Source organism: Euphorbia lathyris, chromosome 9, assembly GCF_963576675.1.
Source record: "Euphorbia lathyris chromosome 9, ddEupLath1.1, whole genome shotgun sequence".
Lineage (NCBI taxonomy): Eukaryota > Viridiplantae > Streptophyta > Magnoliopsida > Malpighiales > Euphorbiaceae > Euphorbia > Euphorbia lathyris.
In genome coordinates, this window is record NC_088918.1 from 3,384,905 (window position 1) to 3,407,822 (window position 22,918).

Below are 22,918 nucleotides of genomic sequence, written 5' to 3' on the forward strand. Positions count from 1 at the left end.
CGGATCACGTAGATTCCTCCACACGCTATCCATAGTCAAACCTACGGGAGACTCGCCATCATACCTCGATCCGCCCGTCGAACGGTTGAGCCGATCCTCAATAAAGGCAACTAATAACCCATTAATGAGCTAACGATCATACTTGAATAAGATCAGTAACCGCCATTAATGAGGCATTAATGGAGACTTTCCAGTTACCGAGGGTTACAACTATACGACTATAAATAGCTTGCATTCCAAGCTATTGAGGTACACATTCACACTCTCCCAAACCCTACTTTGTCATTACAGTTTATCTTTGTCACTATATACTGACTTTGGCATCGGAGCTTCCCCCGTCAAATCCAACGACACCTCCCGCAGGGAAGGAATCCGGTTGAAAGTTCATCACCAGTTATCAAAACGTAAAAAAAAAATTAAAAAAGTACACTGTATTTTGTACGAGTTAGAAAAAAACTTCAAATATGTTTAATCAACTGATGTGTAATCTCCAATACTATTATTAAATTATAAAGAATATGATTTTTTTAATCAACTGATGTGTAATTGGTGCAGAATATGGAATAAAATATCTGTTTTTATAATAATGTCTAAAATTGGAGTTCTTATATTAAGCACTCGGTCTTTCATGTCACTCAAAAGATCCCCAATTCACATTTGGACACGCGTAGTGTGACCTCATGTAATAATTAAAATAGTGAGGTCTTTTATAATATATATGGGTCTATGTTACACGTGTCAAAATATGTATGAGAGGCCCTTCATTTGATATAGAAAACCGAATAATTATAATAATTTGCATAAAATTAATATAACTTATCAAAATTATGGATAAAATTATTTTTAATTATCAATATTAGGAATAAAATTGCACTGAACATAAATTGCTTTCAATACGCTGTGTAATTTTTTTTTTTTTTTTGCTTTTTTTAATAGTAACACTAAATTGACATAAATGGAATTTGATTTGATGTGATTTATAAGAATTGGTCCACACCCTCACCAAATCCACATTTCTACTAGCTTCATTAATTATAGATTAACTTATTACAATTATAATCAGCCAACGCTATCCATCTCATCTCCGCCATTAATCCGATTCCTCTATCTCCACTCCCATTTGGCGCGTTTTTCCAGATTATCACTCTGCCTCCACCGCCAGATCTTCCATCTTCACTCTCTTCTCCACTCTGCAAGGTCAAGGTCAAGGTATGTGCTCTCTGCTCTCTTTTCCTCTTTCTGTTCTTACTTCCACAATACAAACCCTAGAGTTTCACTCCCCAATTTCATCATTCTTCGCATTTCTTCTTCGTCGTATAGCTATGTAATTGTAAATTTTTCGTTTGATAATAAAAAATTACAGCCACTGTTAGAATTTCTCAGTTTTCTGCAAGTTTTGTGTTGTGATTCTTTCTGAAATTAGGAGTTTTACTTTTACTTTGTTGACTTTCTTTTTGTGGAAGCTGGTTGATGAGCTTTTTAGTTTTATTTTTTTGATGTTATCAAGGATCTTTAATAAATGCTCAATCGGAGCATCATTTCAAGTTTGATTGTCTGGTTAAAAATGATGACGTGATAGTGCTCTGTAAACTAAGTATGAAATAGGATTATCAGATTTTAAAATTGCCAAGTAGCTGGACACTATCACCAGCATTATTTCTAACTGGACAATCAACCTGAAATAATGTTATAACTGCTCTGGATAATGCTCCATTGGAGCATTATTTCACGGTGGTTGTCCTGTTAGAATAATGTTGTTATAGTGGTAGGTAAACTTGAGTGAAATCAGATAAAGATTATCCGAGTTTAAAATTGCAAAGAAGTAGGACAAAGATTGTCCGGCTTCTTCACATCATAGAGATTCCCACTCAAAAGCAGCACGCAGAACTGTGCTGCTTTTGGACAAACCCGTAACTCGAGCATTATTGCTCGGGTTACATACTATATGAAGAAGTCAAACAATCTTTGTCCGACTTCTTTGCAATTTTAAAATCGGATAATCTTTATTTGATTTTCACCCTACTTTACATAGCATTGTCACGGTCATTATTTCTAACCAGACAATCAACATGAAATAATGCTCCAATGGAGCATTATGCAGAGCAAGGTCAAGGTATGTGTTCCACAATACAAACCCTAGAGAATCACTTCCTAATTCCATCATTCTTCGCATTTCTTCTTCGTCTTATAGCTGTGTAGTTGTAAATTCTTCTTTTGGTAATGAAAATTACAGTCACTGTTAGAATTTCTCAGTTTTCTACAAGTTCTGTGTTGTGATTATTTCTCAAATTAGGAGTTTTACTTTTACTTTGGTGACTTTCTTCTTGTGGAAACTGGTTGATGAGGTTTTTAATTTTCTTTTTTTTTGATGTTATCAATCATTCTGTATGAGGATCTTGAGTAAATGCTCCATTGGAGCATTATTTCAAGTTGATTGTCCGGTTAAAAATAATGCCGTGATATTGCTCTGTAAACTAGTGTGAAATCGGATAAAAATATGATTTTAAAATTGCAAAGAAGCCAGACAATATCACATGCATTAGTTCTAACCGGACAATCAACGTGAAATAATGCTATAAATGCTCTGGATAATGCTCCATTGGAGCGTTATTTCATGGTGATTGTCCGGTTAGAATAATGCCTGTGATAGTGGTATGTAAACTTGAGATAAAGATTATTCGATTTTAAAATTACCAAGAAGCTGGACACTATCACAAATCAACCTGAAATAATGCTATAAATGCTCTGGATAATGCTCCATTGGAGCATTATTTCACGGTGATTGTCCGGTTAGAATAATGTCTGTGATAGTGGTATGTAAACTTGAGTGAAATCGATTAAAAATTGCAAAGAAGTCGGACAAACATTGTCCGACTTCTTCACATTACAGAGATTCCCACTCAAAAGCAGCACGGAGAACTGTGCTGCTTTTGGACAAAACAGTAACTCGAGCATTATTGCTCGGGTTATGTACTATATGAATAAGTCAGACAACCTTTGTCCGACTTCTTTCAGGTAAATTTCATCGATGGTGTACAACCTTTACCTCATTTCACACTTTGGTGTACAACCTTCAATTTGTCTCACTAATATATACGAACTTATAGGTGACCTCCCACTTTCGTGTACAGCAGGTAAAAATGACCGGTCAACGTGCCACGTCAGCAGTTTGACCGGTCAAAAAGTCAAAATTTAACCCACTTAATATAAAATTACTATTATACCCTCTATTTTCTCCTCCCCTTCCCTTTCCCTCTAACTTCTCTCTACTTTGTTTCTCTTCCTTCCATCTTTCCCTTAGATCCAACTGTGATATTGTTGATAAGAGTGAAGATCAATTTGAGGAGGAAGGTAATGAATCAAGATAATATCCAATTACCCCTTTTAAACCATCTTTCCAAGCAGACACCCAGAGTATCCCGCCCTTGTAGCTGGCCGACAACTTCTTCCACTAACAAACTCTCTCAACAAATTTCATCTGTAACTATTTTACCTTCAAATTGAATGTATGAACAAGCGTCTCGTCTTAGATTTCTTATAAGGAGCCTTACCCAATTCTCTATTCAAAGATTCGCCTTCTTCTCCTCTGTTTATCAATACGCTCTTCGACGACGCCAGCGGCCAAGCACCATAAATGGGATTCTCAGCTGAAATTTTTTGTCAGTTTTATCGGAAAAGGGATTAAAGTAATAAAAAATTTTAAAGCAGTAAATTGCACCTAAAAAGAAATTCTCCAATATTACGCACTGTAATCTTTTCCGTTACAGCCCAAGCTTGTAATTCTATTAACATCTGATCATTAACAGTTCATCCAATTTGATAAAAAGAATAGAAAAAATAAACTAGATCACAATGATACAAGCCCAGTCATTTTGAAGCAATAAAGTCGAGGACTTAGAAAAAAATGGCAGAGAAGAGGAGCAACCCATGAGTTTCTGCAGATATAATAAATTACTGAATATAGAAAAGTGATTGTTTAAATCAGGGTTTAAATTGAATAGTTGCAGGAGAACTTATTTTTCATATGTAGAAATATAGATTTTGGTTCCAGTTGTTTCTTGTTGCGTTAATTGTTTATATTGTTAAATCTTCTCTGATCATTCTCTTCGTGTTGATCTTTAGGGAGTGAGGAGTTGGAGAGAGAAAGGGAAAGGGAAAGGGAAGGGGAGGAGGAAATAGAGGGTAGAATAGTAATTTTATATTAGGTGAGTTAAATTTTGACTTTTTGACCGGTCAAACTGCTGACGTGGCGCGTTGACCGGTCATTTTTACCTGCTGTACACCAAAGTGAGAGGTCACCTATAAGTTCGTATATATTAGTGAGACAAATTGAAGGTTGTACACCAAAGTGTGAAATTGGACAAAGGTTGTACACCATCAGTGAAATTTACCCGACTTCTTTGCAACTAGTTTACAGAGCATTGTCACGGACATTATTTCTAACCGGACAATCAGCGTGAAATAATGCTCCAATGGAGCATTATCCAGAGCAAAGTCAAGGTATGTGTTCTGCACTCTTTTCCTCTTTCTATTCTTACTTCCACAATACAAACCCTAGAGTTTCACTCCCCAATTTCATCATTCTTCGCATTTCTTCTTCGTCTTATAGCTATGTAATTGTAAATGCTTCTTTTGGTAATGAAAATTACAGACACTGTTAGAATTTCTCAGTTTTCTGCAAGTTTTGTGTTGTGTATTTCTCAAATTAGGAGTTTTACTTTTACTTTGTTGACTTTCTTCTTGGGGAAACTGGTTGATGAGCTTTTTAATTTTATTTTTTTGATGTTATCAAGGATCTCGAATAAATGCTCTGGATAATGCTCAATCGGAGCATCATTTCAAGTTTGATTGTCTGGTTAAAAATAATGATGTGATACTGCTCTGTGAACTAGTGTGAAATTGGATTATCCGATTTTAAAATTGCCAAGAAGCCAGACACTATCACAGGCATTATTTCTAACTGAACAATCAACCTGAAATAATGCTATAAATGCTCTGGATAATGCTCAATTGGAGCGTTATTTCACGGTGATTGTCCGGTTAGAATAATGTCTGTGACAGTGGTAGGTAAACTTGAGTGAAATCGGATATTATCCGAGTTTAAAGGACAAAGATTGTCCTTCTTCACATCGTACTTAACCCCACGGTTTTGTCCGACATCTAACAAGGAAGTCGGACGAAGATAGTTCCAAACGCAGCACGAGTGTCCGTGCTGCTTTTTGATGGGAATCTATGTGAAGAAGTCGGACAATCTTTGTCCGACTTCTTTGCAATTTTAAAATCGAATACTCTTTATATGATTTCACCCTAGTTTTCAGAGCATTATCACAGCATTATTTCTAACCGGGCAATCAACATGAAATAATGCTCCAATGCAGCATTTATTCGAGGATCTTTCAATGCTGCTGACATATGTAGTCACTTCTGACACGACACTATCTATCAAATTTGAATGCTTTTTGTGAACTTGAATTGTAAGGAATACTGAATCTTTGGTTTTAACTATTTGATTTCCAGGTTGGGAACAGTTAATTCAATTGTTTTGGATACGGGCTTGAAGCCTAAAAATGGGTGCACTCTGTTGCTGTCCGTGCAACGATGAATTTGAAGAATATGCTTATGCTGGAAATTCAATGTATAGGCACTGCCTCTGTCTAAGAGTCTTTTTCCACCAGTTACTTTGTGGGGTAAGGATTGAAATTTTAAGCAATTTTACTCTCAGATGTCTTTACTGATCGATCTAGGTTCTTATTGCAATTGTTTGAATCTGGTTGAATACTCGAACCGAGCCAAGCTTTGGACTGCTCATGCTCGGCTTGTCAGAAAATTAACGAGCTCGAACTCAACATCTTGTTCGTGAGCAGCTCGCGAGCTTGTTCACGAGCTTTGGCTCTTTAATTTTGTTTACGAACTTCGATCGCGAACAACTCATTAATTATGTTCATTTGAAATTTCTTTAGCACAAGTTACGTGAACATTATAATCAAGCTTGTTCATGAACCTATAAACGAGTCTTCACGTGAGCATTCAAGCTCAGCTCGTTTATAAATCAAGCCGAACACGGTCGAGCTTTTATCAAGCCGAATTAGCGGCTCGGCTCATTTACAGCCGTAAATACTACTGCTCAAGTCTCAACTGCACTACTTGGGCAAAAACTTTCTTAGAATGTTGCTTAATGCTTAGCCAAGTTTGAGCTGGCATCCCTTTAAGTAGTGTATTTTCTTAAGCATATATGTGCATTTTACGACTCATAATCTTGTGGTTTCGTGGAGCCTCGTTCTACATGGAAGTTTTTTCCAAGAGGATTTGAGTAAGTGCAAATTTCAAAATGTACCTTTTTTTTGTAATTAGTTGTTTGGTTGGCAAATGATGGATTTAAAAGGGCTGTCTAGCTATGTTGCACCGAAATGGAAATGGAAAGTAACGCATGTTTCTGAAAAAATATAGCTAGGAAACGGTAATGGAAATGGAAACGAACACAAAACACGGGAAAACTAGTGACGGAAAAGTAATGGTGTTTTGTGTCCCCACCAATTCGGCAATTCGTGTGCAGCAATATGTAAAATCAATTTGTGAAGTAAATCTATATTTGCATTATGCTCAAACTTTGGAGACAGGGGCCAAGTTCAGATATATAATATGATTATCTTGGTTCACAAAAGTTAGCACCAGGAGATAAATGAAGGGAAAATTCATTCCCTGGATGTCTTAACACCTTGTCTTTTACTCGTGATACATCTAATTTTGCAGGCTCTTTGAATCTGATTAAAGTCATTCCCGTAATTTCTACTCGTTTTTACGTAATTTTAGTTCTGTGGCATGCTTAAGTTATCCTCTTCATGCAAACGCAGTATGTTATGATGTTTCATAGACTTGAAAGTCGGCCAATATCACCGACCCAAGGAGGTACTTCGTTAACATCAACGAATGTCGGCATTGGTTCACTAGACGGTTCGACAAGTGATACTCATGTCTTATTGCCCAGACCTGCACCATTCGATGCTGATCAGCGATATGCTCGTTTACAGCGGGACGGTTTAGTATCTAGGAAGTCAATGACTCATTTCCAAGAAGAATCACAGCCATTGCGAAGAACTATGAGCAATTCTGGGCTGGAATCATCTGGTTTGGGGAAGAAACGGATTGGGGGTGATTCTGATGATGAAAATAAATTGAGTCATTCTGAGTCTTCCGACAAATTTTCGGCAATGAAAGTTGCGTATGGACAGTGTTATGTGCAGCAGTCTTCTGAAGATGAAGACGTGTGTCCTACATGTCTTGAAGGTAAATATAATACCAATGCATATATGGGTGCACTGTATTCTAATCAGTGTTCAAGAACAAGGCCGCCTAGGCGCTCAAAATCGAGAATCCATTCCGATTTTCTCCACCTAGGCCTCCTGGTCATTTTTTGGCCGCCTAGGCTGCCTCGAAGCGGCCTTGAGAGGCTTCCTTGGGGCTGCCTGGGCAGCGATCAAAACAAAAAAAAAACGTTTTTTTTTTCATTATTATTTTGATTTTTTGTTTTTTCACAAGGGTAAAATTCCAAAAAAACTACTGTGGGTACATGAATTGTCAATTCGTGTAACCACAAGTTTTTTTTTTGGAACTTACTCTTATTATAAGTTACTTTTGAATATTGTCCCATGTTTTTTGGTGAATTGTGTTTATTATCTTCGGATATTCTTTACTAATTGCGTTTTCTACTTGTTTCCATGATATGACTGAAGACTTGAAGGACATTGTTTCATAGTTTTTGACACGTTTTAAAGGATATATGTTACAAATTACATGTTTTCTATATTAAATCACTATGTTGCACGGAAATGGAAACGGATACAGAAACTGAAATGGGAAACCTAATTTCTGAAAAACATAGGATATGGAAACGTGGGGGAAACGTGTAAATATTAAAAATATAGGGGCATATTTATAAATATTAAAAAAACAAGATGAATAAAGTCCAAGCTCAATCGAGATTCAAGCGACAAGGGTTACAGGAGAAAGAAATATTGGTAAGTTTTTTAAATTGAAGGATACAAGGAAGGAATTATCTTTCAAATAGGAAGTTTCAATTTTCCCTATCTTAGATTGAATAGGAATCGCAAAATAAAAAGTTTGAATTTCCAGAATTTTAATCGAAATAGGTAGGGAAAACTGTTTAAAAACTGAGAGACGTGTTTCATATTTTGGATACTTACGGAAACATGCCCGGAAACGTTTCGTATCAGTTTCTGAGAGTTTCTGTTTCCCACATCTGCCGGAAACGGGGAAACACATGTCATGAAGAGTTTCCGTGCATCATAGTTAAATCATTTTATATTATCATTTTAGATAGTATAATGCATATTTTAATTGCATTATAAGAAAATTAAAAAATACAGGATTAATCCCAAGGGCCCTGACTGCCTGACAAACGCCTGCATCTTTTATAACCTTGATTCTAATTAGTTGCTTATCAGTGATGAAAATATTATTTGTTCTTGCAGAATACACCATAGAAAATCCTAAAATCCCAACAAAATGTTCTCATCATTTTCACCTTGGTTGTATCTATGAATGGTTGGAAAGAAGTGAAAATTGTCCAGTATGTGGCAAGGTACGTGTGAGTCCTCTTTTTTTCTGAATATCTGATATTTTAGAATGTTAACTCGATATGATGGACTGAATAGACTTGAAGTAGGGGTATTAACGAGACTAACCGATACCGAACCTAGGTAGGCTCGGTATTGGTTCGTTACTCTCGACCTGAGGTTTGACCAAGCCGAGCTTTAACTAGATTCATCGTACATGCATAAAAAACTAAACACTTTCCTATTAAAAACTCCATTTGAGTTTAAAAGATAAAAAATAACCACTCTTCGTGGCCGAGCTCCAAGAATAGTAGTTGCTATTGGTGGTCGGAGAATACAAACTCACAGATAGCATATGGCCTTGTTGCCGACATGCTTATGTATGGACTGTAGTTGTTTGTACTATCAGTGTGGATGACAAAGTAGAGATAGAACTTGAGAAAGGAGTTAGTCTTTAGGATTTATATTTTGAACTTTCGAATTTCTAATTTTTGGACTAGCCAAAGCAGCTGTTAAGTGTTCTTTACGGGCCTAACCGAATATATTTATGCCAAGTAGGGGCATTAAAGAGCCTAACCAATACTGAACCTAGATAGGCTTGGTATTGACTCGTTAATATTTAAGTCAAGCCCTCTCGAGCCGAGCTTTGACTAAGCCGAGCTTTTACGGAGCTTTAACCAGAATAAGTAGCATAAAAAACTAAATAAAATACTCCACGTGAGTTCAAAAGATTAAAAAAAAGATAAAATAATCACTTATTTATGGCCGAGCTCCAAGAATATTAGTTACTATTGGTGGTCGGAGAATTTAAATTCATAGATGGCCTTATTGCTGACATGCTTGCTATGGACAGTAGTTGTGAGTAGAGAGAGAACTTGAGGACGGAGAAACTGATTAGTTTTTAGAATTTGTATTTTAAATTTCGAATCCCTAATTTTCGGACTAGCCAAAGGAACCGTTAAGTTTTCTTTACTGGCCTTGTAAATTGTGACTAGTTGAGAGTCATAATCGAAGACTAATTACTCATTATCTTTTCTTTCCATGTCATTAATTATTTTTATTTTGAATTAAAGATTAATGATATATATAGTAATTAAAAAATAATCGAGACGGTTCATGAGCTTTCAAGCCGAACTTAAGGAAGCTCAGGCTCGACTTGTTTGTTAATGTCTCCATGTAATAAAATCCCTATAGATTCCCCTGTTCTTATCTCTCTTTCTATAATTTACCGCCACAAAATTCTCATGTTAGTTGTTATTATTGAAGTAATTAATATGATATAGTTCTGATAATAAATTAGTAACAATAGATGTTTTTGGGCACGCCTAACACGAATGTCGTCTTTATGGAATTTCAGGAGATGGAGTTTTGCGAAAGCCCTTGAGTTGTGCAGCTCATTGCAGAGTAAAGACGCAAGAGTTTACGGGGGACTTGTAAATAAAAGCCTTCTGTTCTTATTAACTTTCTTGAACAAGAAAGTTATTGTCCATTTAATTTACTTACCACTACCTTGTAATATTCTACTATACCGTAAAACGTTTGCGCTACGCGTTTTGCGTTATCGAAACTACTGATCAATGTAAATTTACCGTTACCAACTGTAAACATTATTCTCATGCAAACTAATCAATATTAGTTACTCTTTACTGTTGTCTGCATACACACGGACACACACGTAGATAAATTGTTGCACTGCTTGTAACGATGTTCCTGGTTCTGTTGCGACTCCATATTTCCGCCTTTGGTAGGTTTTGAACCCGATACTTCTGGACAATTTGAATCATAATTGCAGTGTCTATATTTGCGTTTTGTGCGTTTCGGAAAGAAAGAACATGAGTTGAGAAATGTTACAGTTTACTCAGTTATTTTGTTTTTTTTGGTAGGCAAAGAAAGAAGAAAAAACAAAAACCAGAAGAATTAACCCAGGATTAGTCTGGGAAAGCTAACCCCCACTTGATCAGCAGAAAGTAAAGAATAAAGGAAGTCAGGAGGCGACGAGGTAGAGACCCCAAGCATCCTCTTCCGGCCCTCGGCAGCAAGGCGGTGGCAACCCTGTTCTGCTCTTTGAACACATGCCCAAAACTGATGGACTCAAAGGAAGAATAAAGCCTTTTGATCTCTTTAAGCAAATTTTGGCTGCCTAAATATGAGGACTTATTATCAGAGATAATCTCACGTAACTGATTTTTTTTTTTTTTTTTTTTTTTGCGGGTTCGGTTGTTGCTAATTTGATGTGTTATATGCCTATGCAGCAACGGGTGTTATATGCCTATGCAGCAATGGAGATATTTCTGGGGAAGCATTTTTGAAGCTCAGGTAGTATGTGTGAACAGAATAAAAGAAGTAGGGCTGTAAATGAGATGAGTGACATTCCCTCATTTCCATCCTCGAGCATTTTAAATTTCCCGTTTGTGATTTCTTGGTGAGCCGTATGCATCAAAAGGTGTATGTACGGTTTCTAAAGGATAAAATTTTATTCCAATCAACCGACTTTATCGAGAAGGATTACTTTTTTTAGGTCAAGGTATTGATAGCGAGATCGGCTCGACTCGATAAAAGCTCGATTTATAAATGAGTCTAGGCGTTCAAATTCGAGTCTGTTCCGATTTTCTCCGCTTAGGCTCCGTGGGCTTTTTTGGTCCCTGGCCGTGTTTTAGCCGCCTTGAGACCACTTAGGAGCCGTCTGGGCGACGATCAAAACAAAAAAAAAGGTTTTTTTTGCTTTATTATAATTCACTTTTAAATATTGTCGTGGTAAATTTTATGTATTATTTTCGGATATTTTTATTTAATTGCGTTCTTTGCTTGTTTTCATGATATGATAGAAGACTTTAAGAATAATGTTTTAATTATATTACTTGTGGACATTATTTTTTACTTGCTTAATACATTGTTGTTGAAATGTTCTTTTAACACGTTTTTGTGGATATATGTTATAAATACATATTTTTTTATATATTAATTCATTTGATATTACTATTTTTAGATATTGTTATATACCATCTTATCACTAAGCTATCAATTTATGATAAATAACAATACTATATACTTGTATATTACACTAGTACTTAAAATTTAAAATATTATTTAGCATTTTTTTATATATTATTAATATTATTAAAAGCTTAATTGATCTTGCAATATAAACAAAGTTTAGTTAGTATTCAAATTTTAAATATACATAAAATAAAATTTAAAATTGTTAGTAAATTTTATAATTTAAACTAAATTAAAAAACATATATTATTTATGAAGTTATCTGGTTCAACCAATCTGAGTTAACCGGTTGAACCAGTTGACTCCTGATGCAGTTGTCAATTCGGTTCGACTTTCGGTTCGGTTTTTAAAATATTGTTTGTGCAATTTTTTGGTGACTTTCTATTAAAGTGCACAGCCGGTAATCGTAACCGATCAATACAAAGTCAACGTGTCACGTCAGTAATTTTGACTTTTAAGGAGGTTAAAATTGCTGACATAGCGTATTGATTTTGCATTGACCGATAATTACCGGTTGTACACTTTAGTAGGAGGTCGCCAAAAAATAGCGCATCAAAGTATAAAATAATATAAAGGTTGTATACCACGTATGTAATTTATCTGCTAGTGTCAAATAAAATGTTGAGTTCGAGTGCATCAATTTTCTAAGGAGTCGAGTGTGAACAGGTTAAACTCCGCTAGACTAATACAGCCGTGAAAAAAGGAAGAGTTGTGCTATACATTTAAAAGAGACAGGTCCTACCCATTTCATGGTTCATTACTGATATCATATGAAACGAGAGAAAAAAGGCTTAATACATCATTTGTCCCCTGAACTTGTCTAAAATGGTTGATTGGCCCCTTGAACTTTTAAAATGTCTCGATAGCCCCCTGAACTTGCATAAAATGTTTACTTAGCCCCTTGAACTTGCGTAAAACGTAATCAATTGATCACTCGGTTGCAAAAAAGTAAGTTAAATACGGAATATGTATTCCACGTGTCTTAAAATGTTATTACATAATTTAAGAATAGAGTAAAAATGAAGTTATTACTTGCTCAACTATGAACCTTGTATTCTCTAATATTACAACCGTAATACCCCGATCTTGATTGTTTTACTTTTTTAAGACGCGTGCAATAAATTTTCCGTATTTAACTTACTTTTTTGCAACCGAGTGATCAATTGATTACGTTTTACGCAAGTTCAGGGGGCTAACTGAACATTTTATGTAAGTTCAGGGAGCTATCGAGACACTTTGAAAGTTCAAGGGGCCAATCAACCATTTTGAACAAGTTCAGGGAGCAAATGATATATTAAGCCGAAAAAAAAACATCCGATATTTTCAAAGCATAGCTGTATTATCAGGTTTTCCCTTTAATGCACCATGTTATTTTTAATGCTTTCTTATTGAATTTTCTAACCGTTTTCAAAATAAGCATTAAATTACCCAAATTCCTCAAATTTCAATTTACTTCTAGAATCAAAGTCACTTATATGTAATCGAGCCGAGCAGAGATTTGATCATGTTGGACTCGAGACAGAAAATGGATGAGGTCGAGTTCAGTTCGAGTTTAACATCTTGTTCGAGTTCAACGTATTGTTCAAGCTCGATTTATTAAGAAAATTATTTGATCGCGGGCAGTTCATTTATTTGTTCACGAGCTTTGCTTGCGAAAAGCTCGTTAATTATATTCACGAACTTTGCTCACGAAGAGCTCATTAAGTAGTTATGGATTGAGAAACAGTTGTTCGTAACTATTTTGAAAGGAAAATTAGCTAATATTTATCTGCTACTAACAAAAAAAAAAAACAATTAAATAGCAAAAGTTAGGTCTGTTCTTTGTTACTTAAATTCAATATCAATAATTTCAGTTCAATAGCATTCAGTTCAGTTCCGTAATTTCATTATTTATTATATTTATAATTATTTATTACAATTTATAGATTTTATAATTTATTATAATTTATATAATTTATTTATTTTTTTGGTAGAAAAGGAAAGCAAAGCAAAGCAAAACAAGCAACTACACCGGGATTAGCCTAGGAAAGCTAACCCCAATCCTATCCTCTAAAAGAAGAGGAGAAAGAGCGATAGGGGGAACGGTAAGGGTAGAAACACCTAACACCCTCTCATGGCCTGCCGCCGCCAAGTGATCTGCAACACGGTTCTGCTCCCGGAAAATGTGGCTGAACTCAAGGATATCAAATGAGGGGCTAAGCCTCTTAATAGCTTTAATAAGGTTGCGGCTATGAAGACCCATGGCATGACTACCCAAAATCATATTGATGGCCTCCAAGTTATCTGACTCCACAGAAAGCCTCTTAACACCCAGCCTAATCGCCAGCTGGATCCCAAAGAGAATGCCCCAGAGCTCCGCAGAGAAGGAATAACCCAAACCCAAATTCTGGGTAAACCCAGAAAGCCAGGCGCCTCCCGCATCCCTAAGAACACCTCCGGCAGCAATCTTACCATTACTGAGGCAGGAACCATCAGTATTCAGCTTCACAACCCCCTCTCTCGGCATAATTTATATAATTTATAATTTATAATTTAATATAATTTATATATAATTCATCATAATTTATAATTTAGCATTCTTTATATATAATTCATCATTATTTATTATAATTTTATATATATATATATATATATATATATATATATAATCTATTATTTATCATTATATATATATATATAATTTATTATTATTTATTATAACTATAATTATTTATATATAAAATTTATATTTCAGTTCAGTAGCATTTAATTCAGTTTAATTCACTTAATTTCAGTAAAAAAGAACATGGCTTTATACCGGAAGCTTTTATCTTTGTTAAAACTTCACTTTCCCCTTTCCATTTTTCTCTCCTAAAAGCATTCATATGGATATCAAAATGAAAACTTAACATGATTTTAATAAAATCAAAGTTCCGTAGATTCTTTTAGATTATAGCGGTTGTTGTTAGCTGTTTGTTATTGCAGTTAGTTATTTGTTGTTAGATGATTTCCATTAGGTGATTAATTATTAATATGGTAAAATTATGATTGTTGTTGTCAACGTTGTAAAAGGCGCTAGTCGGGTGGACATGACCCTCAAGGATAATTAGATTTGTATTTTTATAATTTTATTTGTCAATAAATAAATGGGTAAATTTCAAATAAAACCTATGTGGTTTCACTAATTTTCAGATAAAGGACTGTTGTTTACTTTTTGTCAAAACGAGGATTGAGGTTTCGCACTTGGATTAATGCTATTAAAACCATCTTTAACGATCTGAAAATGAAAATTTTCAAGAATTAAATTTGTTCATTGTCATATTTTTTATGGAACTACATTTTCGATTTTCGAAAATCATCTTTTTTGGAAATTTCTCTCTCTAAACATTAACTTTATCTCTCTTCACCAAACATCATCTAAATAATCTCAAAATAAAAAAGTTGAAGAATTAAAGTTGCTTAAAATATTAGTAGTTCTTAAAATATGTAATTTTTGAAGTCGTCAAGGGTGATTTTAATAGTATCAATCGAAAAAGTCCTTATTTTGCTAAAGCTGAAAACCTCAATCCTTGTTTTGACAAAAAGTAAACCATAGTCCTTTATCTGAAAATTAGTGAAATCACAGGGATTTTATTTGAAATTTACCTTAAATAAATTGTCATATAAATTCAATTAAAATATATATTATACTATTTAAAAATAATAATATAAAATTATTTAATATAAAAGACACTTATATTTCTAATATATATCATTAAAAATGTGCAAACATCAACATTTCAACAATAATATCATTGAATCAACTCAAAATGAATTATAATAAAGCAAAAAATAAATTCACAATAAAAAATGTTTTTCTAAGCGACGACACCAGTCGGCTATAAATTGCCTAAGGATAAAAAAAACGTCATGAGGGACTAATCGGAGAAAATCGGGACAGATTCTCGATTTTGAACATCTAAACAGTCCAGACGACATTGTTGTTGTTAGTATATAAAAAGTTAAGCAACAAATAACTTTTAAAAATAAAAAATATAATATACAAATAAAAAAAAAGCTCCAAAATGCTGTTATTTCCATAAAAAAGGATAAATTTTAAATAAAACCCCTGTGGTTTCACTAATTTTCAGACAAAGGACTGTGGTTTACTTTTTGTCAAAACGAGGATTGAGGTTTTCAACTTTAGCAAAATAAGGACTTTTTCGATTGATACTATTAAAATCACCCTTAACGACTTCAAAAATGACATATTTTAAGAACTACTAATATTCTAAACAACTTTAATTCTTCAACTTTTTTATTTTGAGATTATTTAGATGATGTTTGGTAAAGAGAGAGAGAAAGTTAATGTTTAGAGAGAGAAAGTTCTAAAAAAGATGATTTTCGAAAATAAAAAATGTAGTTCCATAAAAAATATGACATTGAACAACTTTAATTCTTGAAAATTTTCATTTTCAGATCGTTAAAGATGGTTTTAATAGCATTAATCCAAGTGCGAAACCTCAATCCTCGTTTTGACAAAAAGTAAACCACAGTCCTTTATCTGAAAATTAGTGAAATCACAAGGGTTTTATTTAAAATTTACCCTAAAAAAAAAAAAAAAAGCTAAAACCTGTCTCTTTATAAATCATATCAAGCACTATATTTTCTGCGATTTACAGTGAAACAAACACCCGTAGATTAAAAACAAAAGTGGCACTTAGCCATACAAAAGTTTATAATTCCTATTCCCCAATTGTAGCCATTGGAGTACTTTGTTTACTGCCTATAATTTCTTCCCCTATTCCAAACACTATATTTCTTACGGTTTGGAGTGAAACGCTAAAAGCTGTTCTGAAAAGCTGAAACAAACATTTCCGCATATTAAAAATGAAAATGAAATTACAAACGACTGCTCACTAAAAACTCCAAAACGATGTTGTTTCCATCCAAAAATCTAAAACCTGTCGTTTTATAAACATAACCAAACACTGTATTTCCTACTGTTTGAAGCGAAACGCTAAATTCTGTTCCGAAAAACTGAAACAAACACTCTCGTAGATTAAAAATGAAAATGAAATTACAAACAATTTCTCATTAAAAGCTCAAAAACATTGTCGTTTCCTTCCAAAAAGCTTAAACCTGCCGTTTTATATTATATTTCTTGCGGTTTACAATGAACTGTTGCTTTATAAACTAACCGAACACTATATTTTATGTGATTTGAAGTGAAACATTAAAAGCTGTTATGAAAAGTCGAAACAAACTCTCCATTATATTAAAAATGAAAATGAAACTACAAACAACTTTTCAGTAAAAGCTCTAAAACGCTATTGTTTCCATCCAAAAATCTAAAACCTACCGTTTTATAAACATAACCAAACACTGTATTTCCTACTGTTTGGAGTGAAACGCTAAATCCTGTTCTGAAAAACTGAAACAAACACTCATGTATATTAAAACGAAAATAAAATTACAAACAATTTCTCATTAAAATCTCAAAAACATTGTCGTTTCCATCCAAAAAGCTAAAACGTGTCGTTTTATACTATATTTCTTGCTGTTTACAGTGAAACGTTAAAAGCCGAAACAAACACCCGTAAATTCCTATTCACCAATAGTAGCCATTGGAGTACTTTGTTTACTGCCTATAATTTCTTCCCCTATTCCAAACTTTTGCTCTGCCCTATACTTATACTTGTTTGCTGAGTATAAAAAAACACAGAAATTTACCACACTTAAAACTGTAAGTAGCCAGTAAAAATAATCGAATCGCCCCGTATTTATATTCTGCGACAGCCACGATGGCGTCGCGCTTTTACGATCATTTGTTACTGATTTGACGACGGTATTTAAAATGCTCGCTCCGAAGCACCCTAAACCCCCGGCTACCGCAGCGTAAGCTGAGCCTATACTCTTCATAGCATCCGGGGCTTCCTCGTATAAAAACTCGAGTAACCCGACAATGCAGAATACTTCGGCTACACCAATCAAACAGTACTGGATTAATAGCCAGTACGCTGTTAACTCGGGCATCGGAGTCAAGAAACTGAATTCGTACCCGTGTTTTCTAGCGTAATTTCTTCGGTAGCTTTCGAAAATCCCCGCCCAAGCGACGGAAATAATTGAAATTGCTAGGCCAATGCCTACTCTTTGTAGCTGAGATGCTCCGTGAGGATGGCCCGTGATTCGACGGGATATTGGGACGAATGTTGAGTAGTATAGTGAGAGTATAAGGAAAATGCTTAGCCCGGGGAACACGGGCATACACGTAACGGGGAGCTTTAGACGTCCCATATGTGTGTTCATTGTGTATGCTTGTTGTACTGAGAGTGTGAGGTATTCTGTTAGGACTAGATTGAGCATGATTGTGCAGGCCGAAACCGGGATGAGTCGTATTAAGATTTTTACTTCTTCTACTTGTGTTACGGTGCAGAGGCGCCACGGACTAGGGTCCGGTCCGTCTTCTTTTAATTCGAGAGCTGCCTTGTCCAAACATCTGCAGTGAAAACAGGACAACAGGAAACGTTATTTAAAAAAAAAATAGCTAGGAAACGGTAGGGGTGTGCATCGGTTCAAAACCGAACCGAACCGAAATTACTAAAATAATTCAGACCGACACCGAACCGAATAATATATAAAACCGAAATCTAACCGAACCAAAATATTCTGTTCGGTTCGGTTTTAAACCGAACAAACCAAATTTAATTAAAAATAAATACAAACAATAAATAAAATCACTATATTTCATCATTAAATTTAGGATAAATAATTTATTAGTCCCTACATTTTTACATAACATGCTGTTTAGTCCTCATATTTTGAAAAACACATTATAAGGTCCATAACTTTTGTCAATATTAACCCTTTGGTCCTTTTTGTCTAATTTTTTAGATTTTTGACCGGACTTATCTTAGCTTTCAAGAAAGCTATAGTACAATACAAAATGACAATGTTACTCTGTTATTTTCAGTCTATCTGTTTATGCCAAATATAACCGTTAAAAGTCTAAAAAAAATTAGACAGAAGGACCAAAGGGTTAGCAATGACAAAAGATAGGGACCTTATAATGTGTTTTTCAAAATAAGAGGACTAAACAATGTGTTAGGTAAAAAGTAGGGGACTAATAAATTATTTACCCTTAAATTTACCTCAACAATAAAAAATTTAAAATATTTTCAAAATATATTCATATTAGCTTATTATCTCAACAACAATAAACAAAATTAAACTGGTAAATTCAAATATATGTATATATAAAAAAATAATAATATAGAAAATGTGTAATTCGGTGCGGTTCGTTTTTTTTACATTTTTCGTCAAACGGAACAGAATACCGAAATGCAGCAAAAAAACAAAATCGGCGCCGAACCGAAGTGTCAAAAACCGAACCGAAAACCCGAATTCAATCGGTTCGGTATGCGGTTTAAACCGCAGCGATGCACACCCCTAGGAAACGGTAATGGAAACCGACATAAAACGCGGAAACGCTACTAGAAAACAGTTTCCGTGTTTCCGTGCAACATAGGTGAAAATAGTCTCGTAAATGAGAAAAAAATTTATACCTGAAATCGTCGGTGTGAGTTATCTTTCGGCTACCTTTGATAGCAGAATGTTTCCCCGAAACCTCGTAGAGGCCTATTTGTTCGCTGCTCGAAAAACTAGTGTTTCGCTTCCGAAATGCAGCAACTAGAACTTGTGCAACTCTTGTTAAAGGGCTGCCGCCGGGCAATCTGTGCCGATACAACGGAGTACCGATAAAGAACAACATGTTCGATATTCCCATAGCGATAGTCAACGACCCGAAAGCCGAGCCCCATCCGTGTTTCATTTGAATGTAGACAACCAATGTAAAGGCAACAATTGCCCCAATCGTCACCGAAAGGTAGAAAAAGTTGAAAAATCTATCCAAATGAGACTTGTAATTCGCACTTGTTTCGTCAAATTGATCGGCCCCGAAAGACGAAACACACGGTCTAATCCCCGCAGCTCCGAATCCGGTGACGTAAAGGACGGTGTAAAGAAAGAGCATCTGCCATGATTTCGCGGGCTCGCAATTTCCGAGCAGCAAGGATAATTGATCACATTGTTCTTGGTTCGGCATGAACGTATCCATCGATGCGCATATTGTTATTCCTGTCAAACCCTCCGTAAACATAAACCGAAACCGAAAACCGAAAAAAATCATCATCTATAGTTCACTTCCAATAGCTTAAACAGAAACTTTAGTATATGAACTTACAACAAGATATATAGTTGTGAATATAGCTATAGTCCAGTACCGACCGAGATACGCATCAGCGAGGAATCCGCCTAGGACCGAGGATGCTTGCGAAATCCCGAGGAAGTTGTTAACTGCGTTGGATGAACTCGAAAACGGACGATGCATCACGTAAAACATGAATGCCACCATGTTCACCGAGAGGCCAAAATAAGCCATTCTCTCTGCAATTTCATTCCCTGAAATCAACAAAAATGTTACTCGGTTTTTGGCTCGAAAAACGCTTATGATTCTCGGTCAAGTAGTGTTCAAACCGAAAATGGACAAAAATGTCATGATATATACATATATGAGCAGCATTAATGAGGTTTTTCGCCCGAAAACGCTTATGATTCTCGGTCAAGTAGTGTTCTAACCGAAAATGGACAAAAAAAGGCTATGATATATACACATATGAGCACCATTTACGTGTTCTCGAAAAACGCTTATGATTCTCGGTCAAGTAGTGTTCTAACCGAAAATGGACAAAAATGTTATGATATATACACATATGAGCACCATTTACGCAGTTTTTTGCTCGAAAAACGCTTATGATTCTCGGTCAAGTAGTGTTCTAACCGGAAATGGACAAAAATGTCATGATATATACATATATGAACACCATTTATGCGGTTTTTCGCTTATGATTCTCGGTCAAGTAGTGTTCTAACCGAAAACAGACAAAAATGTTATGATATATACAGAATGAACACCATTTTACACGTTTTTTGGCTCGAAAAGGCTTATGATTCTTGGTCAAGTAGTGTTCGAACCGAAAATGGACAAAAATGTTATGACATATACAGATATGAGCACAATTTAGGCGGTTTTTTGTTCGAAAAAACTTATGATTCTCGGTCAAGTAGTGTTCTAACCAAAAATGGACAAACATGTTATGATAAAATACATAAACGAACACCATTTTACGCGTTTTTTGGCTCGAAAAACACTTATGATTCTCGGTCAATCAGTGTTCTAACCAAAAATGGACAAAAATGTTATGACACATACATAAATGAACACCATTTTACGCGTTTTTTGGCTAGAAAAATGCTTATGATTCTCGGTCAAGTAGTGTTCTAACCAAAAATGGACAAAAATGTTATGATATATACATATATGAACACAATTTATGCGGTTTTTCTCTTGAAAAACGCTTATGATTCTCGGTCAAGTAGTGTTCTAACCAAAAATGAACAAAAATGTTATGATATATACATATATGAACACAATTTATGCGGTTTTTCTCTTGAAAAACGCTTATGATTCTCGGTCAAGTAGTGTTCTAACCGAAAATGGACAAAAATGTTATGATCTATACATATATGAGCACCATCTAAGCGGTTTTTTTGCGCGAAAAACGCTCATGATTCTCGGTCAAGTGGTGTTCTAACCGAAAATGATAAAAATGTTATGGTATATACATATATGAGCAGCATTTACGCGGTTTTTCGCTCGAAAAACGCTTATGATTCTCGGTCAAGTAGTGTTCTAACCAAAAAATGAAACAAAAAATGTTATGACATATACATAAATGAACACCATTTTACGCGTTTTTTGGCTCAAAAAACGCTTACGATTCTCAGTCAAGTAGTGTTCTTAACGAAAACGAACAAAAATGTTATGACATGTACATAAATGAACACCATTTACGCGTTTTTTTGCTCGAAAAACACTTATGATTCTCGGTCAAGTAGTGTTCTAACTGAAAATGGACAAAAATGTTATGAGCACAATTTACGCAGTTTTTTCGCTCGAAAACGATTATGATTCTCGGTCAAGTAGTTTTCTAACCGAAAAAGGACAAAAATGTTATGACATGTACATAAATGAACACTATTTATGCGATTTTTTGCTAAAAACGCTTTTGATTACCGAAAATGAACAAAAATGATATGATATATACATATATGAAAACCATTTTACGCAATTTTTTCACTCGAAAACATGTATTATTCTCGGTCAAGTAGTGTTCTAACCGAAAATGGACAAATATGAACAATATTTAAGCTGTTTTTGCCTCGAAAAACACATATGATTCTCGGTTAAGTAGTGTTCTAACCGAAAACGGACAAAAACATTATGACATATACATAAATGAACACCATTTTACGCGTTTTTTGGCTCGAAAAACGCTTATGATTCTCGGTCAAGTAGTATTCTAACCGAAAATGAAAAGAGCAGCAATCCATCCACCAGTCTTAGAGAGGTCAGCAATAGGTTTTCCATGGATGTTTACGGGTGTAGTTCCTCCGGTATAGCCACGCCCGAACGCCATTCGCCTATGATCGGATTCGATGAAGTAGATACCGAGTTTTTTGGACTCACCTCCTGCATCTTCTTCTACTCCTTGAGGACTGATATCCATCTTTATCTGTAAAAGCATGTTATTACATCTGAATTTAGGCGTTAAAACGCGTAAAAACCGGAATTAAAATCGAAAAATCGGAGAGGAAAAAAGCACCTGAGCTCAAATTTTCTGATGAAGAATGGAAAAAGCATGAAGTATTAAGAGAAATGCACAAGACTTGTGAAGAAAAAGAGACTCTGTTTATATTTCATATGACACAGTATAAGTAGAAGATCCAATTTTTAAATGGTCCTTAAATTTGGTAGTCATGATCAATTTAGTCCAAATTTAAATTTAGGTATCAATTCCGCCCCGAAGTTAGCAAATTTTGACAAATTTAGTAGATTTTTTTGCATTTAAACTGATTTTGTATTTGGGTTTAATTCGTCAAAATTTGCCGATTTTGGGTTAAATTGATCATGAGTGTCAATTTTAGAGACGTTTTTTACCCTTTAATTATGAGTCGTAGACCTGCTTTTGAGTTTGGTCTGATCGGGCTTGGGTTGGGCTTAACCGAGCTTGACACTTAAGTACTTTATCCAAGTTTAGTTAGGACCTGTTTGTTTTACCTACTGTTTGCCGTTGCTGTTGGAAAAAACTGCTTTTCCAGCTTTCTCTGCTTTCATAAAAGGCTACTTCTAAGGTGTAAAAGGCAAATAGAAGGTCACTAACCAAACACCTAAAACTCTCTTTTTTGAAGTGAAAAGGCAACCAGGAGTGTGAAAATAAGCAACCAAACACCCCCTTAAATTCACGGGATAAAGGGTAAAAATACTATCA

General features: G+C 34.9%; 2 protein-coding genes across 5 annotated transcripts; one reads left to right on the forward strand and one right to left on the reverse strand.

The window, feature by feature from the left end:
- The first annotated feature begins 1,034 nt into the window (after positions 1–1,034).
- On the forward strand, positions 1,035–10,219 carry LOC136205787 (E3 ubiquitin-protein ligase At3g02290-like). Of its 3 annotated transcripts, none has more exons than XM_065996572.1 (5): positions 1,035–1,209; positions 5,518–5,687; positions 6,852–7,284; positions 8,490–8,599; positions 9,931–10,219. In XM_065996572.1, the coding sequence occupies exons 2-5, from the start codon at positions 5,568–5,570 to the stop codon at positions 9,955–9,957; spliced, it is 690 nt and encodes a 229-aa protein (XP_065852644.1). In that variant the 5' UTR covers positions 1,035–1,209; positions 5,518–5,567; the 3' UTR covers positions 9,958–10,219. The 3 variants fall into 3 exon arrangements, with proteins under 3 accessions (XP_065852644.1, XP_065852645.1, XP_065852646.1); XM_065996573.1 differs by lacking the exon at positions 1,035–1,209 and adding an exon at positions 4,257–4,500; XM_065996574.1 differs by lacking the exon at positions 1,035–1,209 and having other exon boundaries at positions 5,551–5,687; positions 6,751–7,284.
- A 6,744-nt stretch (positions 10,220–16,963) lies between these two features.
- LOC136205261 (protein NRT1/ PTR FAMILY 6.1) lies at positions 16,964–22,350 on the reverse strand. 2 transcript variants are annotated; one of them, XM_065995782.1, is made up of 5 exons: positions 22,253–22,350; positions 21,955–22,162; positions 19,815–19,988; positions 19,094–19,664; positions 16,964–18,027 (listed from the first exon to the last, which is right to left on the reverse strand). In XM_065995782.1, exons 2-5 carry the CDS (start codon positions 22,154–22,156, stop codon positions 17,136–17,138), a joined length of 1,839 nt encoding a protein of 612 aa, XP_065851854.1. In that variant the 5' UTR covers positions 22,157–22,162; positions 22,253–22,350; the 3' UTR covers positions 16,964–17,135. The 2 variants fall into 2 exon arrangements, with proteins under 2 accessions (XP_065851854.1, XP_065851853.1); XM_065995781.1 differs by having other exon boundaries at positions 19,094–19,674; positions 19,771–19,988.
- Positions 22,351–22,918: the final 568 nt, after the last annotated feature.

What these genes read in the sequence shown, in the direction of transcription:
- LOC136205787 (XM_065996572.1), top strand. Translation starts at nt 5,568, where the DNA reads ATGGGTGCACTCTGTTGCTGTCCGTGCAACGATGAATTTGAAGAATAT. An exon ending in TCCACCAGTTACTTTGTGGG is followed by an intron (nt 5,688 to 6,851) that starts GTAAGGATTGAA and finishes ATGCAAACGCAG; the next exon opens with TATGTTATGATGTTTCATAG. An exon ending in GTGTCCTACATGTCTTGAAG is followed by an intron (nt 7,285 to 8,489) that starts GTAAATATAATA and finishes TTGTTCTTGCAG; the next exon opens with AATACACCATAGAAAATCCT.
- LOC136205261 (XM_065995781.1), bottom strand. Translation starts at nt 22,156, where the DNA reads ATGGATATCAGTCCTCAAGGAGTAGAAGAAGATGCAGGAGGTGAGTCC. An exon ending in TGCTGCTCTTTTCATTTTCG is followed by an intron (nt 19,989 to 21,954) that starts GTTAGAATACTA and finishes TGTTGATTTCAG; the next exon opens with GGAATGAAATTGCAGAGAGA. An exon ending in TCACAACTATATATCTTGTT is followed by an intron (nt 19,675 to 19,770) that starts GTAAGTTCATAT and finishes ATGTTTACGGAG; the next exon opens with GGTTTGACAGGAATAACAAT.